Genomic DNA, 24,945 nt, shown 5'->3' with positions numbered 1-24,945 from the left:
AAGGAGAGAGAGGGTGGACTGGGAAAGGAGAGAGAAGGTGGACTGGGAAAGGAGAGAGAGGAGGATTGGGAAAGGAGAGGGGGGATTGGGAAAGGAGAAAGAGGAGGATTGGGAAAGGAGAGAGAGATTGGGAAAGGAGAGAGAGATTGGGGGGATTGGGAAAGGAGAGATTGGGGGATTGAGAAAGGAGAGAGACGGGGATTGGGAAAGGAGAGAGAGGGGGGGATTGGGAAAGGAGAAAGAGGAGGATTGGGAAAGGAGAGAGGGGGGATTGGGAAAGGAGAGAGGGGGGCGTCTGGAAAGGAGAGAGAGCAGATTGGGAAAGGAGAGAGGGGGGATTGGGAAAGGAGAGAGAGGGGGGATTGGGAAAGGAGAGAGAGTGGGGACTGGGAAAGGAGAAAGAGGAGGATTGGGAAAGGAGAGGGGGAATTGGGAAAGGAGAAAGAGGAGGATTGGGAAAGGAGAGAGGGGGATTGGGAAAGGAGAGAGGGGGATTGGGAAAGGAGAGAAAGGGGGGACTGGGAAAGGAGAGAAAGGGGGGACTGGGAAAGGAGAGAGAGGAGGATTGGGAAAGGAGAGAGAGGAGGATTGGGAAAGGAGAGAGAGGAGGATTGGGAAAGGAGAGAGAGGAGGATTGGGAAAGGAGAGAGAGGATTGGGAAAGGAGAGAGAGATTGGGAAAGGAGAGAGAGGGGGGATTGGGAAAGGAGAAAGAGGAGGATTGGGAAAGGAGAAAGGGGAGGATTGGGAAAGGAGAGGGGGGAGGATTGGGAAAGGAGAGGGGGGAGGATTGGGAAAGGAGAGAGCGGGGGATTGGGAAAGGAGAGAGGGGGGGGATTGGGAAAGGAGAGAGAGGGGGACTGGGAAAGGAGAAAGAGGACGGATTGGGAAAGGAGAGAGAGGGGGGATTGGGGAAGGAGAAAGAGGAGGATTGGGAAAGGAGACAGGGGGGGATTGGGAAAGGAGAGAGAGATTGGGAAAGGAGAGAGGGGGGATTGGGAAAGGAGAGAGAGGGGGGATTGGGAAAGGAGAGAGAGGGGGGATTGGGAAAGGAGAGAGAGATTGGGTTGGGAAAGGAGAGAGAGGGGGGATTGGGAAAGGAGAGAGAGATTGGATTGGGAAAGGAGAGAGAGATTGGGAAAGGAGAAGGGGGGAATGGGAAAGGAGAGAGGGGGCGACTGGAAAGGAGAGAGAGGGGGATTGGGAAAGGAGAGAGAGGGGGATTGGGAAAGGAGAGAGAGGGGGATTGGGAAAGGAGAGAGAGGGGGATTGGGAAAGGAGAGAGAGGGGGATTGGGAAAGGAGAGAGAGGGGGTACTGGGAAAGGAGAGAGAGATTGGGAAAGGAGAGAGAGGGGGGATTGGGAAAGGAGAAAGAGGAGGATTGGAAAAGGAGAAAGAGGAGGATTGGGAAAGGAGCGAGAAGGGGGATTGGGAATGGAGCGAGAAGGGGGATTGGGAAAGGAGAGAGGGGAGAATGGGAAAGGAGAGAGGGGGGCGACTGGAAAGGAGAGAGAGGGGGATTGGGAAAGGAGAAAGATGAGGTTTGGGAAAGGAGAGAGGGGGGATTGGGAAAGGAGACAGGGGGATTGGGAAAGGAGAGAGAGAGCGATTGGGAAAGGAGAGAGAGATTGGGAAAGGAGAGAGAGGGGGGATTGGGAAAGGAGAAAGAGGAGGATTGGGAAAGGAGAGAGGGGGGATTGGGAAAGGAGAGAGAGAGATTGGGAAAGGAGAGAGAGAACTAGGAAAGGATAGCGAGAGGGGGAATGAGAAAGCAGAGAGAGGGGGGACTGGGAAAGGAGAGAGAGGAGGATTGGGAAAGGAGAGAGAGGAGGATTGGGAAAGGAGAGAGAGGAGGATTGGGAAAGGAGAGTGAGGGGGGATTGGGAAAGGAGAAAGAGGAGGATTGGGAAAGGAGAAAGAGGAGGATTGGAAAAGGAGAGAGGGGGGGGGGGTAGGGAAAGGAGAGAGAGGGTGGACTGGGAAAGGAGAGAGAGGGTGGACTGGGAAAGGAGAGAGAAGGTGGACTGGGAAAGGAGAGAGAGGAGGATTGGGAAAGGAGAGGGGGGATTGGGAAAGGAGAAAGAGGAGGATTGGGAAAGGAGAGAGAGATTGGGAAAGGAGAGAGAGATTGGGGGGATTGGGAAAGGAGAGATTGGGGGATTGAGAAAGGAGAGAGACGGGGATTGGGAAAGGAGAGAGAGGGGGGGATTGGGAAAGGAGAAAGAGGAGGATTGGGAAAGGAGAGAGGGGGGATTGGGAAAGGAGAGAGGGGGGCGTCTGGAAAGGAGAGAGAGCAGATTGGGAAAGGAGAGAGGGGGGATTGGGAAAGGAGAGAGAGGGGGGATTGGGAAAGGAGAGAGAGTGGGGACTGGGAAAGGAGAAAGAGGAGGATTGGGAAAGGAGAGGGGGAATTGGGAAAGGAGAAAGAGGAGGATTGGGAAAGGAGAGAGGGGGATTGGGAAAGGAGAGAGGGGGATTGGGAAAGGAGAGAAAGGGGGGACTGGGAAAGGAGAGAAAGGGGGGACTGGGAAAGGAGAGAGAGGAGGATTGGGAAAGGAGAGAGAGGAGGATTGGGAAAGGAGAGAGAGGAGGATTGGGAAAGGAGAGAGAGGAGGATTGGGAAAGGAGAGAGAGGATTGGGAAAGGAGAGAGAGATTGGGAAAGGAGAGAGAGGGGGGATTGGGAAAGGAGAAAGAGGAGGATTGGGAAAGGAGAAAGGGGAGGATTGGGAAAGGAGAGGGGGGAGGATTGGGAAAGGAGAGGGGGGAGGATTGGGAAAGGAGAGAGCGGGGGATTGGGAAAGGAGAGAGGGGGGGGATTGGGAAAGGAGAGAGAGGGGGACTGGGAAAGGAGAAAGAGGACGGATTGGGAAAGGAGAGAGAGGGGGGATTGGGGAAGGAGAAAGAGGAGGATTGGGAAAGGAGACAGGGGGGGATTGGGAAAGGAGAGAGAGATTGGGAAAGGAGAGAGAGGGGGGATTGGGAAAGGAGAGAGAGGGGGGATTGGGAAAGGAGAGAGAGGGGGGATTGGGAAAGGAGAGAGAGATTGGGTTGGGAAAGGAGAGAGAGGGGGGATTGGGAAAGGAGAGAGAGATTGGATTGGGAAAGGAGAGAGAGATTGGGAAAGGAGAAGGGGGGAATGGGAAAGGAGAGAGGGGGCGACTGGAAAGGAGAGAGGGGGATTGGGAAAGGAGAGAGAGGGGGATTGGGAAAGGAGAGAGAGGGGGATTGGGAAAGGAGAGAGAGGGGGATTGGGAAAGGAGAGGGGGATTGGGAAAGGAGAGAGAGGGGGATTGGGAAAGGAGAAAGAGGAGGATTGGGAAAGGAGAGAGTGGGGGGATTGGGAAAGGAGAGAGAGAGATGGGGAAAGGAGAGAGAGATGGGGAAAGGAGAGAGAGATGGGGAAAGGAGAGAGAGATGGGGAAAGGAGAGAGAGATGGGGAAAGGAGAGAGAGATGGGGAAAGGAGAGAGAGATGGGGAAAGGAGAGAGAGATGGGGAAAGGAGAGAGAGATGGGGAAAGGAGAGAGAGATGGGGAAAGGAGAGAGAGATGGGGAAAGGAGAGAGAGATGGGGAAAGGAGAGAGAGATGGGGAAAGGAGAGAGAGATGGGGAAAGGAGAGAGAGATGGGGAAAGGAGAGAGAGATGGGGAAAGGAGAGAGAGGGGGGACTGGGAAAGGAGAAAGAGGAGGATTGGGAAAGGAGAGAGAGGGGGACTGGGAAAGGAGAGAGAGGAGGATTGGGAAAGGAGAGAGAGGGGGATTGGGAAAGGAGAGAGAGGGGGATTGGGAAAGGAGAGAGAGGGGGATTGGGAAAGGAGAGGGAGGGGGATTGGGAAAGGAGAGGGAGGGGGATTGGGAAAGGAGAGAGAGGGGGATTGGGAAAGGAGAGGGAGGGGGATTGGGAAAGGAGAGGGAGGGGGATTGGGAAAGGAGAGGGAGGGGGATTGGGAAAGGAGAGTGGGGGGGATTGGGAAAGGAGAGTGGGGGGGATTGGCAAAGGAGAGTTGGGGGGGATTGGCAAAGGAGAGAGAAATTGGGACAGGAGTGTGAGAGAGAGAGGGAGAGAGAGAGTTAGAGAAAGACAGATGGGGAAAGGAGAGAGGCAGAGACAGACGCGCAAAAGCAAAGTTGGCACAATTCGGAGCTAGTTTCAGGAGTGCTGCTGCTGAGATACAGGAGCTGTGCTGCACAGGACTGGTTTGGATAATGTAGTCTTATCACATTTGAATGTATACAGTAATTCTGTTATATTCAGTGATTTTTTATTTTGCCAGTTATTCATGAAAGCATATTCCTGCACATGTACAGTGCAGTATTTCAACCTGTACACATCTCTGAAGGAGTCGAATTCCGGCTTTAACATCAATTATTATGGCGACCCAGGATTCACAAATACGTTTTATTGCAAGTCAGGTTTTACAGGAATGCAACAATTTATAGTGAAGACTTACTGTACCCTCCCTATGCTGCCCCATATACCCCTTCTTACCCACCCATCTGCACCACAAACCCCTCTTATCCACCCTAACCCACAGACACCCTCATACCCACACTCCACCACACATACCACCTCTTCTGCAGCTTGTAGTCCACCCCCCCACCAACTCGCTTCCCTCCCCCACTTACCCCCTCTTCCGCCATTCCTGTCTCCCAACCCTGCAGGCCTCCTCCTATCGACAGACTTTGACCTGGTGGGAGTTGCAGTATAATTCAGTGACTTACCTGGCTGGGGGGCTCCAGTGCGTAGGTATTGATGACGTACGCCAGCATATTGCAAAGCCACAAGGAAATCATGTCACCCAAGAGCCGAGGAATCAGACCGCTGTAGGGGGAGGCACAGTGCTGTTGTTAACAGTGCTGGGGGTTAGAGGAACACACACCAAGCCTCTGCAAACGAGAATTAGACTCACACCAACCAGCCCTCTCCAGGACGGAATTGGACAGACTCACAACAACACTCTCCCACACTGCTTTGAGAGGGGTTCGCACACTATAACATCACCCTACAGTACTATCGATGTGCTGACTTTTAGACAAAGGCCCTACCCCACCTCCCTGGCCTATATTTATACATCAATCCACGTTAAACCAGATTAGCAAATTCATATTCTTGTTGTTTATGGGATCTTACAATGACTAACTACATTTATTCCATTGGCTGTAAAACACTTGTGAAATCTAAGTTTGTTTTTTGGGGAGTACAGGGTACTAAATAACTTTAATTTACAGCTCCTTTAACATAATCAAGTGTTGTACAGTTTTTGTCGATCAGCAACTGAAGTCACTTACAAAGCTGGTGATTGTTTTTTGGCTGCTCAATAATTACAAAGTCTTTGGGTATTTTTTTAAATTACAAGTTAATTTTAACAGTATTGCGACCCCAGGTCTCGTGGGGCTGGAATTGACCGCACTTTAGCCTAGGATGCTGTTATACTTGTTCGACAGACTTTATGCTTATGTTAGTAGAGAGTCAGTTACAGCAATTCCAGCTCTAGATTTCATGCTTTGGACTGTCACTGAATTTGCCCCCATAAATAAACTGCTGAGAAGCTTTATAATCTTCTTGCTCTTTAGCTACGATGAGAGGTTGGATAAACTCGGTTCATTCTCACTGGAAGGATGGAGTTTGAGGGGCGACCTGATAGAAGTGTACAAAATTATGAGGCGCATAGACAGAGTGGATACCCAGAAGCTTTTTTTGCCTTTGCCAGGGTGGAAGAGTCAATTACTAGGGGACATAGGTTTAAGGTGCGAGCGACAAAGTTCAGAGGAGATGTCGAGGGATGATTTTTTTTTTTTTAAAAACAAGAGGGTAGCGGGTGCCTGGAACTCACTGGCGAAGGAGGCAGTAGAAGCAGGTACGAAACAATGTTTAAGGGACATCTTGACAAATACACGAATAGGATGGGAATAGAGGGACATGGACCAAAAGATTTTAGGTTAAACGGGCAGCGTGGTCGGCCCAGGCTTGGAGGGCTGAAGGGCCTGTTCCTGCGCTGTACTGTACTTTTCTTTATTCTTTATGGGTATTGGGCTACAGATACAGGCATCTCATGGTCCTTTGAGGCTACATTCTAAATAACCTCTGCCTTTTGCAGGCACAAGTGGTATACTTACTCCTCCAATTCTCAACACAGTTACAGCTCAATTTATACTTACGCAAAAAAACCTAGAAAGCCTTCTTCCTTATAGATTGTTACTACAGAACTGAATATCCCACTGCCAAGACAAACAAAGAAAGAGCAAAGAATTACTCTTCAAAAAGAACCAGCCATCGATATTCTCAAGTTTATACAACACCTAAAGCTCAGATTTAGAGTTTTGAAAGCCGCACCGATTCAGGTTTAGTGCACACACAACAGTGTGTGAGACCTACAGCTATGTGCAGAATAAACCATCAGAAACATTCTAACTGTATCTATGCACATGCACCAATACACAAAAAACTCTGTACTCATTCATCTGAACACCAACTGTGTACACACACATGTACCAGTACGCAATAACTCTGCACTCATTCATCTGAACACCAACTGTGTACACACACATGCACCAGTACGCAATAACTCTGCACTCATTCATCTGAACACCAACTGTGTACACACTCATACACCAATACACAAAAACTCCGCACTCATTCATCTGAACACCAACTGTGGACACACATTGCACCGGTACACAATAGCTCTGCACTCAATTCATCTGAACACTGTGTACACACATGCACTGGTACAGAACGCGGTAAAGGAGGCTAATGGTATGTTGGCCTATATTGCGAGAGGATTTGAGTGCAGCAGGGATATCTTGCTGCAATCATACAGGGCCTTGTTGAGGCCGCACCTGGAATAGCGTCTGCAGTTTTGGTTTCCTTATCCTAGGAAGGATGTTTTGCTCTAGAGGGAGCGCAGTGAAGTTTTACCAGACCCTGGGATGGCAGGACTGACATACAAGGAGAGATTGAATTGGTTAGGATTGTGTTCATAAGGGCAGCGTGGCAGTGCAGTGGTTAGCACAGTTCCCTCACGGTGCCGAGGTCCCAGGTTCGATCCCGCCTCTGGGTCACTGTCAGTGTGGAGTTTGCACATTCTCCCCGTGTTTGCGTGGGTTTCACCCCCACAACCCAAAGATGTGCAGGGTAGGTGGATTGGCCACACTAAATAACTCCTTAATTGGAAAAAATGGAATTGGGTACTCTAATTTTATTTTTAAAAAGGATTGTATTCGTTGGAGTTCGGAAGAATGAGGGGGGATTTCATAGAAACCTATAAAACACTAACATGACAAGACAGGGTAGATGCAGAAAGGGTATTCCCAATGGTGGGTGTGTCCAGAACCAGATGTCACAGTCTGAGGATACAGGGTAGACTGTTGCGCGAGTGTGTACATAGTGTTCAGATGAACCACTTGCAGGCATTTGACAACACAAATCAAAATGGCCGCAAGTAGTTGTTTCAGTCGCGCACACACTTCCAGCAGCCCCCAATGGCCCTTCCTCTTTTAGTACAAGAGGAAGTGACACCGTTCAGTGCACTGGGAACTCCTTTGCACAATCCGACATGAGGTGCCTTTGGTGGGTAATGGAAACTGGTCAAGTCTCTGCACTGACCTGTACTTGGTCTCACGGCCAATAAACTGTATCATGCATCGCAAGGTGATCACTGCAAGGAAACACAACAGATCAACACTTCAAGTTTGCACACTTGTGGAACGCAACCAAAAGTTCAAAGGCAGCGGTTAGCACTTACCGTGAAAAGGGTGAGTGACGAGGGTGGCTGTGGAGCGAGCAATCATCTCCCTCATTGTCTAGGCACAAAGGAAATAGTCAACATTGCGAACGCTCAAGACACCAAGCTGGGCAACCCCTGCTGCCCCCCACACCTATCATGAGGGGAGCATAGAACCTTTTAACCTCTGCCCCAACACCAGCATGTGCTTAATAGGAGGGGCCCCCACTCTACATCTCACACAGTGCAGTACCAGTGCTGGGAGTGTTTGATGGGGACAGTGTAGAGGGAGCTTTACTCTGTATCTAACCCTGCACTGTACCTGCTCTGGGAGTGTTTGATGGGGACAGTGTTGAGGAGCTTTACTCTGTATCTAACCCTGCACTGTAACTGTTCTGGGAGTGTTAATTGGGGACAGTGTTGATGGAGCCTTATTTTGATCCAACCCCATGCTGTATATGCTCTGGGAGTGCTTTCTGGGGCAGTTGTTAGGAACTATGTTTAGCAGTTTAATTTATGTTTGTATTTTGTGTGCTTAGAAAGGTAAAACCTCGTTTTAGTTTTGTTTAACTGTTTTTGTGAGCTGGGGAGTCTGGGGCTCTGTTTGTATACATGCAGTGTTAATGAGGCTTTACAACTGTTGAAATGAAGAAATGGGTTACCAAGAGGTTAGTAGTTTAGCAAATTTAAAAAAACAAAGTAAAAAAGTAAATAAAAAAAACAACGAAGTAAAATACTGTGCTGTTGCCTAGCTGCAGCAGCCCAGAGACACACAGAGATAGGGAAACATATAGGGGCTATCAGTTAGTGTGTGCATACCAGACGGTATAATCTCTCTAATAAGAAATCCTGCAAGCCTGTTTGGTAAATGAGTTTAGGGAGCTCATGTCTGCTCTGAAGTTAAGTAATAGTGAGTTTAGATTGAGGATTTTGGGTGTCTGAGGGACATATTACAGCTGAAGAAAAGCATCCAGTGAATGCTCAGCAGTCTACTGGAAGTAAACTGTTTGAAACTGAACTAATCCAAGCAAGAAACATTGGTAGTGGTAAATCTTCACTGGGGTTTGGTGTCTGTCAGGGTATTGGAGGGATAAAAAGATTAGAGTTTGAATCGCGTATCTGCAACAAAACCTTTCCAACCCTTTTTTTTCTTCTTTAATAAATATGCTTGTGTGTGTTAAAGTTATACTGGCAGATTTCTTGTGAATGTGTTCAGTAACTGACCGCCATGGTTTCGAAAATAAAACAAAGCTAGAATCTACCAATCCAGTTTCACTCTGCGATCAGACGTGTCCAGTATTATCAGCTGGGATCATAAAGTGGAACCTCTTTCAGGATTAAAAATCGTTTAATTTCAGTGGGATCTGTGAATTCTTAAAGAAACAAGTGGAAGCACTGGATATAGGAACAGGATTTACATCGGTTGGAATTTAAAAATGGCTTCACTGGTTGCTAAGACTTTCCTGGGGCAGCACGGTAGCACAAGTGATTAGCACTGTGGCTTCACAGCGCCAGGGTCCCAGGTTCGATTCCCCGCTGGGTCACCGTCTGTGCGGAGTCTGCACGTTCTCCCAGTGTTTGCGTGGGTTTCCTCTGGGTGCTCTGGTTTCCCCCCACAGTCCAAAGACGTGCAGGTTCGGTGGATTGGCCATGATAAATTGCCCTTAGTGACCAAAAAAGGTTGGGAGGGGTTATTGGATTAAGGGGATAGGGTGGAAGTGAGGGCTTGAGTGGGTCAGTGCAGACTCCATGGGCCAAATGGCCTCCTTCTGCACTGTATGGTCTATGTTCTTTGTTCTATGGGAGTAGAGATGATGCAACAGTGGATTGACCTAGGTTAAACAGAGAGTTAGCAGATGAAGTAAAGGTAAAAATAAAAGCAGCATTTTGTAAGGATATGATTAAATTAATTACCCAGCATTTAGAATTAAAAGGAGAGACTGGAAAGTGATGTATCACAGCCAGAGTTAGCGGAGGTTCCTTTGCAAATCAAGCAGCTTGAGATAGTGAGAGGTCACAGCACTTCAACTGGAGTAAAAGGAAAGAGAAATGAAAATAAAACTTGAAAAAGAGCAAAAGAAATGGAAATGACAAAGCTTCTTCGGATGGTGGCCATGGTGTGAGTGGACACACACAGAGCAGCTCCTGCTCAAAGGCATAGGAAAGAGCTCTTTTTACCCGATATTGGGTGTAATTTTGACAAAAAGTTGAAGGCCGGAGTAGTTTCCTCCGGGAGTGGCATGTCTGCTGGTTACCAACCCCGACAGAAGGCGAGAGACCTGGCCAAGGAGTTGGAGGAAACCTGTGGCGCAGCAGCCAGTGGAAGGATGGTGGAGGGTGAAGGGCTTGTGCAAGTCGGAAAGTCCCAGATGGAGCAATTGATGGCTTTTATCAAGGAGGAGCTCCGGCAGCAGAGGAAGGAAATGCGGGAGGGTTGCTCGAGGGCCATCGAAGGGGCTGTGGCACCCCTGAAGAGCTCGATGAAGTGGGTGGAGAAATGTGTGGAGATGCAGGGGTCACAGATCCGAGGAATTGAAGGGGTGACCTCGGATCATAGCGATCGGGTGGTGGCATTGGAGGCAGAGATGGGGCTCTTAGGCGACCTTTGCCTGACGTTGAGGGAAAAGGTGGAGGAGGAGAACAGTTCGAGAAGACAGAGCTTGTAGAGAGTGGGCCTGCCTGAAGGAGTGGAAGGGGCGAGTGCCACGAGGTAAGTCTCGAAGATGCTGGGGTGGTGGGGGAGCTGCTGGCGGAGGAGGTGCTGGGCAAGGCCCCGGATGTGGTAGGAGCACACAGGTCGCTGAGGCTGAAGCCTCGAGCTGGGGAACCGTCGTGGACGGTGATCATGAGACTGCACAAATTTGTGGAGAAAGAGAAGGTCTTGCGTTGGGCCAGGGAGAAACTCACCTGCGAACGGGAGGGGAACAAGGTACGAATATATTTGGAGTCGAGTTGGCGAAACGGCGTGCAAGGTTCAACAAGGCAGTGCTGTATCAACGGCAGATCAGGTTTGGGGTGCTCTATCCGGCAAAGTTGTGGGTGACGTTTGAAGGCCGGTAGTATTACTTCGAGACCCCAGAAGCAGCTGAGGACTTCATCAAGAACCATAAACTGGGGGAGAATTGAGTTGAACACACTGGGGAACTGGGGTGCTGGCATTTTGTAATGGTTGGAAATACGGTTGAAGTGGGGATCGGGGTTTTTTGTTTTCCTCCGATGTGGAGGGGGTTCTTTTTCGGGTCTGTTATTTGTTGGGTTGACAAGCAGGGCTGTTTGTGTGTTATCTCTTGGTTGTTTCCTCTCGTGGGAGGTGACCCCACTCCAGTTCAGGATGAGTCTTTTGTTTGGGTGGGGGAGGGTAAAGTCAGCAGGGAACCTTCTTCCGAGCGGAGGAGTGGGGCTCATTGGGAGGAGCCTTTGAGCAAGGGTTGCCACGATAGCAAGTAATGCTGGTGAATGGAAGTAAGGTGGGGGAGAAAGCCAAGAGAGGTGGTGGCCGTGGGGGAAGCTCATACAATTTACAGTGCAGAAGGAGGCCATTCGGCCCATCGAGTCTACACCTCCACCCTATCTCCGTAACCCTACCCATCCTTTTTGGACACTAAGGGCAATTTATCATGGGCAATCTACCTGGCGCGGCATGGCAACAGGGGAGAAGAGATATGGTCAGGGACAGAGAAGGGGGCAAGATGACGGACGGTAGAGGGGCTTGGAGGCGCAAGCCTCCGGTAAGACTGGTAAACGTGGAACGTGTGCAGGCTCAATGGTCCAGTTAAAAGATCCTGGGTGTTTGCGCACCCAAGGAGCTTGAAAGCGGAGGTGTTTTTTCTGCAGGAGACTCACCTCCGCGTGAAGGACCAGGTTAGGCTTAGAAAGGGGTGGATCGGGCAGGTTGTCCCCTCGGGATTTGATTCAAATTTGCAGAAAGTGGCAATTTTGATGAGCAAGATAATAGGGTTTGTGAGCGCAAAGGAAGTGAGGGACCCGGTTGGGAGATACATCATTGTGAGTGGGGTATTGGAGGGGACGCCAGTGGTGTTGGTGAACGTGTATGCAACTGAATTGGGGTGATGTGGGTTTTATGAGTAGATTGCTGGCAGCAATCCTGGACTTGGCCACGCACCAGTTGGTTACGGGAGGAGGTTTTAATTGTGTCCTGGAGCCGAAGGTGGATAGGTCGAGCCCCAGGTCGATGGGTAGGGTATGAATGGCAAAGAAGCTGGGTGTGTTTATGGAAAAGTTGGGTATCATAGAATTTACAGTGCAGGAGGCCATTCGGCCCATCGAGTCTGCACCGGCTCTTGGAAAGAGCACCTTACCCAAGGTCAACATCTCCACCCTATCCCCATAACCCAGTAAACCCACCCAACACTAAGGGCAATTTTGGACACTAAGGGCAATTTAGCATGGCCAATCCACCTAACCTGCACATCTTTGGACTGTGGGAGGAAACCGGAGCACCCGGAGGAAACCCACGCACACACGGGGAGGATGTGCAGACTCCACACAGACAGTGACCCAAGCCGGAATCGAACCTGGGACCCTGGAGCTGTGAAGCAATTGTGCTATCCACAATGCTACCGTGCTGCCCCTAATGGTGTATGGTGTATGGGTTATGGGTATGGTGGATCCGTGGCGCTTTACGAACCCGGAGTATTCTTTCTTGCCAGGTCTATTCCAGGATTGACTATTTGAGTCGGGAGATTTTGGTTGGGGTGGAGAGGGCAGAGTACGTGGGGTAGTGATTTCGGACCATGCACCCCACTAGCTGGAAATTCAGCTCAGATCGGGACGGGAACAGAGGGCGGGGTGGAGGTTTGATTTGGGGTATTTGGCAGATGGAGGCTTTTGTGACAAGGTGCGGCCGGCGATTAAGGATCATGTGGAGTCCAATCAGAACGGGCGGTGTCGGCGGCCATTTTGTGGGAAGCGCAAAGAGGTTGTTAAATGTAGTCATGAATTCGTTGGGAGCCCAGGTAACGGAGGCAGTCATGTCCATGGATGTGGAGAAGGCATTTGACTGGGTGGAGTGGCGGTACTTCAAGAATAGGAAAATGCAGGTTAAAATACGGAAACATTTTTATTGGTCAGAATTGCGTAGATGTGGTCAAGTTTTGCCAAACATGTGATACATGTCAGGTAGTAGTGGGGAAACTCCTAGTATCAATTAAACATAGAACCGTACAGCACAGAACAGGCCCTTCGGCCCTCGACGTTGTGCCGAGCATTGTCCGAAACCAAGATCAAGCTATCCCACTCCCTGTCATTCTGGTGTGCTCCATGTGCCTATCCAATAGCCGTTTGAAAGTTCCTAAAGTGTCCGACTCCGCTATCACAGCAGGCAGTCCATTCCACACCCTAACCACTCTCTGAGTAAAGAACCTACCTCGGACATCCCTCCTATATCTCCCACCTTGAATCTTATAGTTATGCCCCCCCTTGTAACAGCTACATCCACCCGAGGAAATAGTCTCTGAACGTCCACTCTATCTATCCCCCTCATTATCTTATAAGCCTCTATTAAGTCGCCTCTCATCCTCCTCCGCTCCAAAGAGAAAAGCCCTAGCTCCCTCAACCTTTCCTCATAAGACCTATCCTGAAAACCAGGCAGCATCCTGGTAAATCTCCTTTGCACCCTTTCCAATGCTTCCACATCCTTCCTATAATATGAGGTGACCAGAACTGCACACAATACTCCAAATGTGGTCTCACCAGGGTCATGTACAGTTGCAGCATAACCCCACGGCTCTTAAACTCAAGCCCCCTGTTAATAAACGCTAACACACTATAAGCCTTCTTCACGGCTCTATCCACTCGAGTGACAACCTTCAGAGATCTGTGGACATGAACCCCAAGATCTCTCTGTTCCTCCACATTCCTCAGAACCCTGCCGTTGACCCTGTAATCCGCATTCAAATTTTTTCTACCAAAATGAATCACCTCGCACTTATCAGGGTTAATCTCGATCTGCCATTTTTCGGCCCAGCTCTGCATCGTATCAATGTCTCTTTGCAGCCTACAACAGCCCTCCACCTCATCCACTACGCCACCAATCTTGGTGTCATCAGCAAATTTACTGACCCACCCTTCAGCCCCTCCTCCAAGTCATTGATAAAAATCGCAAATAGCAGAGGACCCAGCACTGATCCCTGTGGTACACTGCTGGTAACTGGTCTCCAGTCTGAGAATTTTCCATTAACCACCCACCCTCTGTCTTCTATGTGATAGCCAGTTACTTATCCAATTGGCCAAATTTCCCTGTCCCACACCTCCTTACTTTCTTCATCAGCCGACCATGGGAAACCTTATCAAATGCCTTACTAAAATCCATGTATACGACATCAACTGCTCTACCTTCATCTGCACACTTAGTTACCACCTCAAAGAATTCAATCAAATTTGTGAGGCAAGACTTACTCTTCACAAATCCATGTTGACTATCCCGGATTAAGCTGTATCTTTTCAAATGGTCATAAATCCTATCCTTCAGGACCTTTTCCATTATCTTACCGACCACCGAAGTAAGACGAACCGGCCTATAATTACCAGGGTCATTCCTATTCCCTTTCTTGAACAGAGGAGCAACATTCGCCACGCTCCAGTCCTCTGGCACTATTCCCGTGGACAGCGAGGACCCAAAGATCAAGGCCAAAGGCTCTGCAATCTCATCCCTTGCCTCCCAAAGAATCCTTGGATATATCCCATCTGGCCCAGGGGACTTGTCAACCCTCAGGTTTTTCAAAATTGCTTATACATCCTTCCTCAGAACATCTACCTCCTCCAGCCTACCCACCTGAATCACAGTCATCCTCAAAAACATGACCCCTCTCCTTTGTGAACACTGAAGAAAAGTATTCATTCAACGCCTCTCCTATTTCTTCTGACTCCATGTATAAGTTCCCACTACTGTCCTTGACCGGCCTTATCCTCACCCTGGTCATTCTTTTATTTCTCACATAAGAGTAAAAAGCCTTGGGGTTTTCCTTGATCCAACCCGCCAAGGACTTCTCATGCCCCCTCCTAGCTCTCCCAAGCCCTTTTTTCAGCTCATTCCTTGCTCCCATGTACGCTCAAGCGACCCTACTGAATCTTGTTTTCTCATCCTTACTCCTCTTGACAAGACATTCAACCTCTTTTGTGAACCATGGTTCCCTCACACGGCCATTTCCTCCCTGCCTGACAGGGACATGTCTATCAAGGACATGCAGCATTTGTTGCTTGAACAAGCTCCACTTTTCATTTGTGCCTTTCCCTGACAGTTTCTGTTCCCATCTAATGCTCCCTAATTCTTGCCTAATCGCATCATACTTACCCCTCCCCCAATTATAAACCTTGCCCTGCCGTATGGCCCTATCCCTCTCCATTGCAATAGTGAAAGACACCGAATTGTGGTCACTATCTCCAAAGTGAAATGAAATGAAATGAAAATCACTTATTGTCACAAGTAGGCTTCAAATTAAGTTACTGTGAAAAGCCCCTAGTTGGCACATTCCGGCGCCTGTTCGGGGAGGCTGGTACGGGAATCGAACCATGCTTCTGGCCTGCCTTGGTCTGCTTTAAAAGCCAGCGATTTAGCCCAGTGTGCTAAACCAGCCAGTGCTCTCCCAAAAGCAAATCTAACACTTGGCCCGGTTAATTACCCAAATCCAATGTGGCCCCACCTCTTGTCGGCCTATCCACATAGTGTCAGGAAACCCTCCTGCGCACACTGTACAAAAACTGCCCCATCCGAACTGTTCGACCTATAGAGGTTCCAGTCAATATTTGGAAAGTTAAAGTCACCCATGACAACTACCCTGAGGCCTCCACACCTATCCATAATCTGCTTTGCAATTTCTTCCTCCACATCTCTATTACTCTTTGGGGGTATATAGAAAACTCCTAACAACGTGACCGCCCCTTTCCTATTTCTAACTTCAGCCCATATTACCTCAGTAGGCAGACCCCCTTCGAACTGCCTTTCTGCAGCTGTTAAACTATCCTTGATTAACAATGCTACTCCTCTATCTCTTTTACCACCTTCCCTACTCTTACTGAAACATCTATACCCCGGAACTTCAAACAACCATTCCTGTCCTTGTTCTAACCATGTCTCCGTAATGGCCCAAGTACCAATCCACGCTCTAAGTTCGCCTACCTTATTCTGGTTGCTCCTTGCATTGAAGTAGACACACTTCAACCCACCTTTCTGTCTGCCGGTACACTCCTGTGACCTCGATACCCTCCTCAGTACCTCACTACTCTCGACACTGGCTTCTGGACTACAGCTCGTTTTCCCATCCCCCTGACAAATTAGTTTAAACCCCCCTAAAGAGCCGTAACAAATTTCCCTCCCAGGATATTGGTGCCCCTCTGGTTCAGGTGAAAACCGTCCTGTCTGTACAGGTCCCACCTTCCCCAGAATGTGCTCCAATTATCCACGTACCTGAAACCCTCCCTCCTACACCATCCCTGCAGCCACGTGTTTATGCTCCCTAATCGCATCATAATTACCCGGCATAATAAATCTGCACCCTTAATTCCAATTCCAGCTTCTGAAGAACCATTTGGCAGAGTCTTAATAGATTGCGTAGGACCCTTACCTAAAGTAAGAGGTGGGTGCCAGTATATTTTAACAATTTTGGATTTTTCAATAAGATTTCCAGAGGTAGTGCCTTTGGGGAAAGTTATGGCAAAAATGGTAGTGGAAAAGTTAGTTCAATTCTTCACAAGATATGGAGGTACAATCAGATCAAAGCTCAAATTTTATGCCACAAGTATTCAAACAAATAATGAATAGTTGGGGAGAAAACAATTTAAATCTTCAGCTGATCATTCATAGTCACTAGTGAAAGGGTTCAAATCACACAAGCTAAATTCTCAAAGACAGAAAACCAGTGATGAGAAACCATTTGCTGTCTACAGATATCATTTGAGGACCATTGCTGTATTAATTAAAGGGAGGCTGTAGTCTCACAGCTTGCACACAAAAATGCAATTGATAATTATGCAGCTGCAGGTCATGTGTGTTCACTATGTGTCCACAAGGGACAACGGGAAGGGAGTATGGTACATCACTGGTCAGGCATATTTTAGTTATTAGAAACATAGATATAAATGTGTACTGGCGATACTATAATTAAGTATATCTACCCAAAATGTGATTGGTTAATTATACTCGTATGTTATACATTAAGTAATCCTCATTATGAGATGTGAATGGATACAGATAATTCCTATAGAAAATGTATTCTTTGATTGGTATATGTCAATTACTTGGAAGAAAAGCAAAGGTATAATTGCGGTATTTTCTTTGTTCGGCGAGCTGGTAAGCCATCTGGTGGATGTTTAGCTCCCCTGCTATAGCATGAATAAAGTTTTTCTAACTGCAACTCAGCATCGCCGGTCAGTTGGGGAGTGAGGAACACTAGTCGAATAGCTGTTTGACTTCCGCAACATTTAGAAAGATGGCATCCAACTTTGAAGACCACGATTAAAGCCCATTGTCAGGAATATCCCAATTATTGGGATTAAGGAATGCCATTTCAAAAACAAATCTAAAGAAGGGGCAGTTTAGCGTGGCCTATCCATCTACCCTGCACATCTTTGGGTTGTGGGGGCGAAACCCATGCAGACACAGGGAGAATGTGCAAACTCCACACGGACAGTGACCTGGGGCTGGGATCGAACCTGGGACCTCAGCGCCATGAGTGCTAATCACTGCACCACCGTGTCGCCCTGAGGAATGCCATTTTTAATGTTTGTCCACAGGATTCAGTCCTTTTGAACTGACACATAGGCATGAGGTGAGAGGACATCTTAAATTGAAGAAAAATGTATAAATAAAACTACAGTTTTGACAAATTTCTGGGAAAGAAAAACCAGTGAGAGAGTAGGCCAGAGCATTTGAAAATCACACTGAAGCTCAAAATTGTGGGATCGCTGGCAGACGAGGTGTTCGCGTTCTTACCCGTCTCTTGGTGAACTGTTAAAAGCGTGGCTCACAGGATTCCGATCAAATCAAGAAGAAACTCAAAGATGTACAGGATATAAAGAGAACTCAAGACAGGGGGAAAAGTCTGCCAGTGCATCATGTTAACATGTTCAAGTGATACTATGGCAGGGAAATAGTCAGGGGAGGAGAGTGTTTACAACGGTGAAAGAAGTAGGGAGTAAAATAGAAATATCAGAGCGATTCAAGAATGAATCAGAAGCCGAAAATGCTAAAGTTGACCCTTCAGTAATCAGATTGGAAAACACAGAAGTGCTTAAAAATTTAGATGTAATAATATGCTATCTTCCAGAAAACTGCTGAGTTTAATGTTTGTTACACAAACTCAATTTGTGTAAACAGATTATGGAAACATCTTTGGCCATACACAATGTTGATGTAGAGGTGGGTCACCAATAAACCCTTACGGACTCAACCAAGAGTGGTTAGCCCAAGAGGGAATCAAGCTCATGGTGGACAATTACAATATTGACTGAGTCAGTAGTAGTAGGAGCTTGCCTATTGTAATGGTACCAAAACCAGATGGGTCGCAACAACTATGTATAGATTATCGCAAAGTTAATTTGATCACAAAGGTGGATTCATATCCAATTGCACGATTAGAAGACTGCACCGAGAGGGTTTGTTACAAAAATTTATTTATTGAAGGGATATTGGCAAGTTCCACTGACCAATAGGGCATAGAAATATTAGCTTTGGTAACCTCAAGTCATGCCTTTCAGAATGAAGAATGTGCCAGCAACTTTTCAAAGATTAACCAACAAGGTAATTGAAGGCTTATGCAACTGTGTTGTATGCATTAATTATTTGATTGCATTCAGCTAAAACTGGGAGGAATATTTATAACACAAACAAATTGCTTGATGAGTTAGAAAGAGCCAATTTGGTAATAAATCTGGAAGAGAAGAGTGACTTAATTGGGCCACACTGTGGGGCAAGGCCAAGACGCACCTAGAGAAGCAAAGATAAGGGCTTTCTCAGGGTTTCCAGTGCCCAAGGCAAACAAGAGATTTGGTGGTCTATGGTCGAGTGGAATCCATTGGAATTCAGTCCGATTTTCAGCATTGCCGTGGCTCCCCAGACAAGCTTGTTAAAGAAAGGCAAGAAAATTCATCAGGTGGGGGCTTCCAGTGACGGGTGTGCTGAGTGGACGCGGGAAAGGTGGCTCTCCTGGAAAATTGAAATTTGATACTTTTAGCCCCAAAATAGGCCGCTAAACCCAGGAAAGAAAACCCACCCTCCTCCAACACCGGCACAATGAACGAGATATGCCAGGCAACATTTTGAGGAGCCAGGACGGCAGAATCAGTAAAAGCCTGGAGAGGGGGAAATGAGGCAACGATGAACAGGCGGGCCGATGAGGAATTGGCCACACCCGAATGGAATGGGCCGCCAGAACTACCCCCGATAAACGAATGGATGGGCCTCCTAACACAGGAGCTCCAATTGCACAGAGACGCCATCAAATTAGAAATGATGGCGACAGTGGAGGCGGCGGGAGCAGAGGCACTGGTCCCCTTTCATGCGGCACTGGCAAAGGCGGAGCGGGGATTAGAGACACACAGGAGGCGGCGATCAGGGAGCTGGAGAAGGCTGTGACTGACCAGAGCGACCGGATCGCCTCAATAGAGACTGAGATGGCAGGGTTGGTGGATACACAAGGAACGCTGAAGGGGAAGGTCGAGGACCAGAAGAATCAGTCGTGCCATCAAAACCTCCGCATTGTGAGTCTACCAGAGGGTACTGAGGGCTGGAAACCTATGGGGTACATGGCCCAGATGCTGGGAAAGTTGGTTGGAGGGGAAAGCTTCTCCCATAAGACATAGGAGCGGAAGTAAGGCCATTCGGCCCATTGAGTCCACTCCACCATTCAATCATGGCTGATTTCAACTCCATTTACCCGCTCTCTCTCCATAGCCCTTAATTCCTCGAGAAATCAAGAATTTATCAACTTCTGTCTTAAAGACACTCAACGTCCCGGCCTCCACCTCCCTCTGTGGCAATGAATTCCACAGACCCTCCACTCTCTGGCTGAAGAAATTTCTCCTCATCTCTGTTCTAAAGTGACTCCCTTTTATTCTAAGGCTGTGCCCCCGGGTCCTAGTCTCCCCTGCTAATGGAAACAACTTCCCTACGTCCACCCTATCTAAGCCATTCATTATCTTGTAAGTTTCTATTAGATCTCCCCTCAACCTCCTAAACTCCAATGAATATAATCCCAGGATCCTCAGACGTTCAGCCTACCATTCCTGGGATCATTCGTGTGAATCTCCTCTGGACCCGCTCCAGTGCCAGTATGTCCTTCCTGAGGTGTGGGGCCCAAAATTGCTCACAGTATTCTAAATGGGGCCTAACTAATGCTTTATAAAGCTTCAGAAGTACATCCCTGCTTTCATATTCCAAGCCTCTTGAGATAAATGACAACATTGCAATTCCCAAGACCACAGAAGTGGACAGAGCCCACAGGTCACTCCAAGAAGGCCCAAAGCCAAGGAACAGCCGTGGGCCATCATCGTGAAACTGCACTGGTACCAAGACCAGGAAAAGATCCTGGCACACGGTCCCTTCAGTGGGAGGGAAACTCGATCCTGTGTACCAGGACATTGGGGCAGACCTGGCCAAGCACCAGGCGGAATTCAATGCAGCTAAGGTAGCTCTATGCAAGAGCAACATGAGGTTTGGGATGCTGTACCCAGCCAACTCAGGTGACTTTCCAGGGCAAGGAGTTTCACTGCACCACACTGGCAGAAGCAGACGGTTTTGTGCGCAGACGCGCACTGAGAAGGCAATGAACCCAAACTCTTGTTTCTTCTGTTTAAAAAGAAACTAATTGCGCAGTATAGATCTGCCTCGTCTTCAGTCTGACTAGGAGTCTCAGGAATGAAGGGGCGAGAGCAGTAAGGTACAGAAAGTGGTGAGGAGGGGTAGGTAAAGATCGCTCCAGGGTGGCGCACAGAGGGTGAATTAGCACTGGGAAGCACGGATGGGAGGCAGGTGGCATAACTCCCGATGGGCAGAGTGTGCCTGGCAGAAGATGGGGAGAAAACTCTTGGTGAGGAAAAGGTAGGGGGGAGAAATGGGGAGAAAGTAGGGAGGAGAAATGAGGCCCCAGAGAGGTCGAGGGGTGGGGAATAGAACGCTGGCTAAGACAGATCACGCATGGCTTCAATGGAAACAATGGCACCGCAAACAGCCATCTTGGAAGGCCCTAAAACAAAGGGAAACCCCGGAGTGCAGGGACACATCCACATGGCATCACAACAATGGCGGCCATCTTGGTTGGCCCCTGGACAAAAGGAAACCCTGGAGTTCAGGGTCGCAGTCAGATGGTGAGTAGTATGGCGGCACCAGCCATCTTGGATAACCCCCGGAGTGCACGGGTGAAAGTATTGTTGACTCGTTGGGGACGGGGATGACGACGACAGAAACCCCCATCAGAATAGTCACCTAGAACGTCAGGGGACTTAACGGCCCAGTGAAAAGATCCAGAGTCTTCTCCCTGAAGACTGAGTAAGAGCTGGGTAGGAAAGACTTAGCAATCACACACTGGATGAGGGCTCAGGGGGTGGCCATACTGCTCAATAAGAGGACAGCATTTACAGTGACGAGGACAGTTACGGACCAAGGGGGACAGTACATCATGGTTATAGGTATCCTGAGGTTCTTGTGCGGACGTTGGGGGGGGGGGGGGGGGGGGGGGGGGGGGGCGGTGAGAAAGAGATGGCATAGTTGGGGAAGCAGTGCTTCCAAGGATAGTGTTCCACGATTGTAATCTCTGACCACGCGCCACACTGCGTGGATGTGAGGTTGGGGACAGGCCAGGCACAACGCCCTCCATGGAGGCCCTCTTAGCCGATAAGGCATTCTGCAAACGGATATTACAGGCCACAAATGGGTACATTACCAACAACCAGAATGGGGAGGTCTCACCCTCCACATTCTGGGAGGCACTGAAGGCAGTGATAAGGGGGGTAATTACTGTGTACAAGGCGTGCAAAGACAGGAAGGAGAGCGCGGCCATGCAACAGTTGGTCGATTCCATAGTGATGGATCGGCAGTACTCCTCGACCCTGACCATGTAACTACTGGTGAAGAGGAAGAAGCTACAAATGGACTTTGACCTGTTCTCCACTGGGAAAGCAGTGCACCAGCACCGCCAGGCACGGGGGGATTTTTACGAACATAGTGACAAAGCCAGTGACCAGCTGGCTCATCAGCTGAGAACGCAGGCAGCCATGAGGGAAATAACTCTGGTTAAGGACAAAAGCGGTAAGCTAGTCGCTGCACCAGAAAAGATCAATAAAGCCGTTGCAACTTTCTACTGAGGGCTGTACAGTTCCGAGCCCTCAGAGGGGAACTCGAAGATTAAGCAGTTTCACGACAGACTGGACATATTGGTTGTGGGGGAGGATAAGAGATGTGGCCTGGAAGCACCACTAGCCAACTGGCGAAGCATGGATAGCATCAACTCCATGCAGGCAGGGAAGGCGCCAGGGCCAGATGGGTCCCGGCTGACTTCTACAAAAAGTTTGCTCCAGCACCAACCCCGCACTTGCAGGAGATGTTCGCAGACTCACTAGAAACGGGCACCCTACCCCAAACACTGGCATAAGCCTCAATATCGCTGGCATCCAAAAAGGCCAAAGACCCGACGGAGTGCAAGTCCTACAGACCCATCTCGCTACTTGACGTACATGCAAAGATCCTGGCGAAAACTTTGGTGAAGCGACTGGAGAGCTGCATGTCAGAGATAATCGTAGAGGATCAGATGGGCTTTATCAAGGGCAGGCAGTTAACATTGAACATCAGACTCCTGCTGAATGTGATAAAGAACCCACCTGGGGAGAGAACACCAGAAGTGATCATCTCCCTGGACACAGGCTGTTATTCGCAGGCATCAGAATCCTCACCTTCCAAAAACATTTTTTATTCCTTTTTTCCCAATTAAGGGGCAATTTAACGTGGCCCACCCACCTACCCTGCACATCTTTGGGTTGTGGGGGTTAGACTCACGCAGACACGGGGAGAATGTGCTAACTCCACATGGACAGTGATCCGGGGCCGGGATCGAACCCGAGTCCTCAGCACCATGAGGCAGCAGTGCTAACCACTACCCTACCGTGTTCCTCTCACCATTTTAGCGAAGTTTAATACAAAGAATCTCAAACTACCTTGCTGCAGTTTAATATGACAACTTTGAAAATCATTTATGTAGCAGGAAGATAGAAGATGCTTTATCAAGAGCACAAATGGAGGAACAAAACTGTCGTGATCAAAATGGACTTGTGTAGAATATGGTTTATCTGGAACGATCCTTGCGTATTTGATGCAAATACATCTTAATTGCTCGAGTAAAATCTGTGCAAGCAAAATAGAAATAGTAATAAGAGATAAAGATATATTTTCATTTTTATTCTGTGGACATTTGTTCGGAACTTATGGCGTTAATTTAAGTATATATTTGTATTTTGTGTTAGGAAAAGTAAAACCTGGTTTCAGTCTGGTTCAGAGATGCTTGTGAACTGGGTGCAGGAAGTCTGGGGCCCTATTTATACAGACATTTTTAATGAAGTTTTACAACTGTTGAAGTGAAGAGATGGGTTACCAAGTGCTTGGTAGTTGAGCAAATTAAATAAAACTGTGCTTTGCCTAGTGACAAGGGTCCAGATTCAGAGAAATAGAGAGGGATTATCAGTTAGTATGAAATGAAAATCGCTTATTGTCACGAGTAGGCTTCAATGAGGTTACTGTGAAAAACCCCTAGTCGCCACATTCCGGCGCCTGTTTTGGGGAGGCTGGTACGGGAATTGAACCGTGCTGCTGGCCTGCCTTGGTCTGCTTTAAAAGCCAGCGATTTAGCCCAGTGAGCTAAACCAGCCCCTGCTGTGCACACCAAAGAGGAAAGGCAGAAGGTCTAATCTCTCTAATAAGAAATCCTGCAAGTCAACTGGGGAACTGAGTTTAGGGAATTCACCTGCTTGCTCTGAAATTGAAGCAACAGTGAATTTAGATTGTGGGGTTGAGTGCCTCAGGGAGAAAGAGCAGTGGAAGCATCTGGTGAATGCTCAGCGATCCACCAGAAGAAAATGGTTTCAAACTGAGCTCATCCATGCAAGGACACTTGGTGTGGAGACAGTGGTAAATCTTCACTGTGATTTGGTGTCCAACAGGGTATTGCTGGTATAGAAGGAAGTGTTGAGTGTAAATCATTTTCTGGTGTCTGTATTGAAATTTTTCCAACTTTTTAACATGGTTCATTTTTCTTGTTTCATTAGCATTTTATTCTTTGTGCTAAAAGTACACTGGCAGATTTCTTGTGAACGCTTTCAGTAACTAACCAGAGACTTTAATAACTCACGGTTTCTTAAAAAACAAAGTAAGGATCTAACATATCATATTTTACTCTAGGATCTGACTTATCCGGTATTAACATCAGCTGGGATGATGACCCATAGCAGAGGGAGCTTAACTCTGTATCTAACCCAGTGTTGTACCCGTCTTGGAAATGTTTGATCGGACAGTGTAGAGGGAGCTTTACTTTGTATCTAACCCCAGGCTGTACCTGTCCTGGGAGTGTTTGATGGGGCAGTGTAGAGGGAGCTTTACTCTTTGTGTGTGAGAAGGACTGCTCCTGACAGATTAACTAACTGGGATATTGGATAAACGGAATTAATGGACCAAATAGCCTCTTTCTTTAGTCTTCACACATAAAAGAATTTAATGTGACCAAGAGCAGAATTAGAGTAGTCACTCTGACAGAGGACTGTCTACCTGCAGTGTCACAACAATATTTTCACTCCTGATTTAAACCTGCCAAATCTGACCAGATGCAGCATAGAGAGAAGAGTCATTTCCTGGCAGCTGGAGCGAGCAGCTGGCTCCACCCTGTTAGATATGTAGCTTACCTCTTCAAACACACGGTGCAGTGACGGCTCGTCCCCAATTTTCTCCAGTTCTGTGCACTGTAAGTGAAGGTACAATATATGACTGAGGGGTCTGAAAACCTTGCACATAGACTTCCAGGTCTATGAGTTAATAAGGTTCATTCTAATCTTGTCAACAGAGAATTCTTGAATCTGCAATTGGTTCACATCACACCAATTGTCAACAGCCAAGGAAATCTGAATAAAGAAGCACTTCAATGCGAGTTACAGATTGGAATTTAATCAAGGGGTTTGGGGTGGTTTATAAAGAGAATAACAGATATGCGATAGTGAGTTGCAGACTGG

At 48.1% G+C, this 24,945-nt stretch overlaps 1 protein-coding gene across 2 annotated transcripts in view; it reads right to left on the bottom strand.

Moving 5' to 3' along the window:
* mtch2 (mitochondrial carrier homolog 2) overlaps positions 1-24,945 on the bottom strand; it is a 93,673-nt gene that overhangs the window by 37,544 nt on the left and 31,184 nt on the right. For both annotated transcript variants that reach the window (XM_072518766.1, XM_072518767.1), the window contains exons 5-9: positions 24,622-24,678; positions 7,747-7,804; positions 7,608-7,659; positions 6,161-6,220; positions 4,724-4,823 (exon numbers count right to left, since the gene is read on the bottom strand). In XM_072518766.1, the coding sequence (XP_072374867.1) occupies positions 4,724-4,823; positions 6,161-6,220; positions 7,608-7,659; positions 7,747-7,804; positions 24,622-24,678 (327 nt within the window). The remainder of the gene's footprint in view (positions 1-4,723; positions 4,824-6,160; positions 6,221-7,607; positions 7,660-7,746; positions 7,805-24,621; positions 24,679-24,945) is intronic.

This window comes from Scyliorhinus torazame, chromosome 10, assembly GCF_047496885.1.
Source record: "Scyliorhinus torazame isolate Kashiwa2021f chromosome 10, sScyTor2.1, whole genome shotgun sequence".
In the NCBI taxonomy this organism is placed as follows: Eukaryota; Metazoa; Chordata; class Chondrichthyes; order Carcharhiniformes; family Scyliorhinidae; genus Scyliorhinus; species Scyliorhinus torazame.
This window is presented reverse-complemented; position numbering and strand designations above follow the sequence as displayed.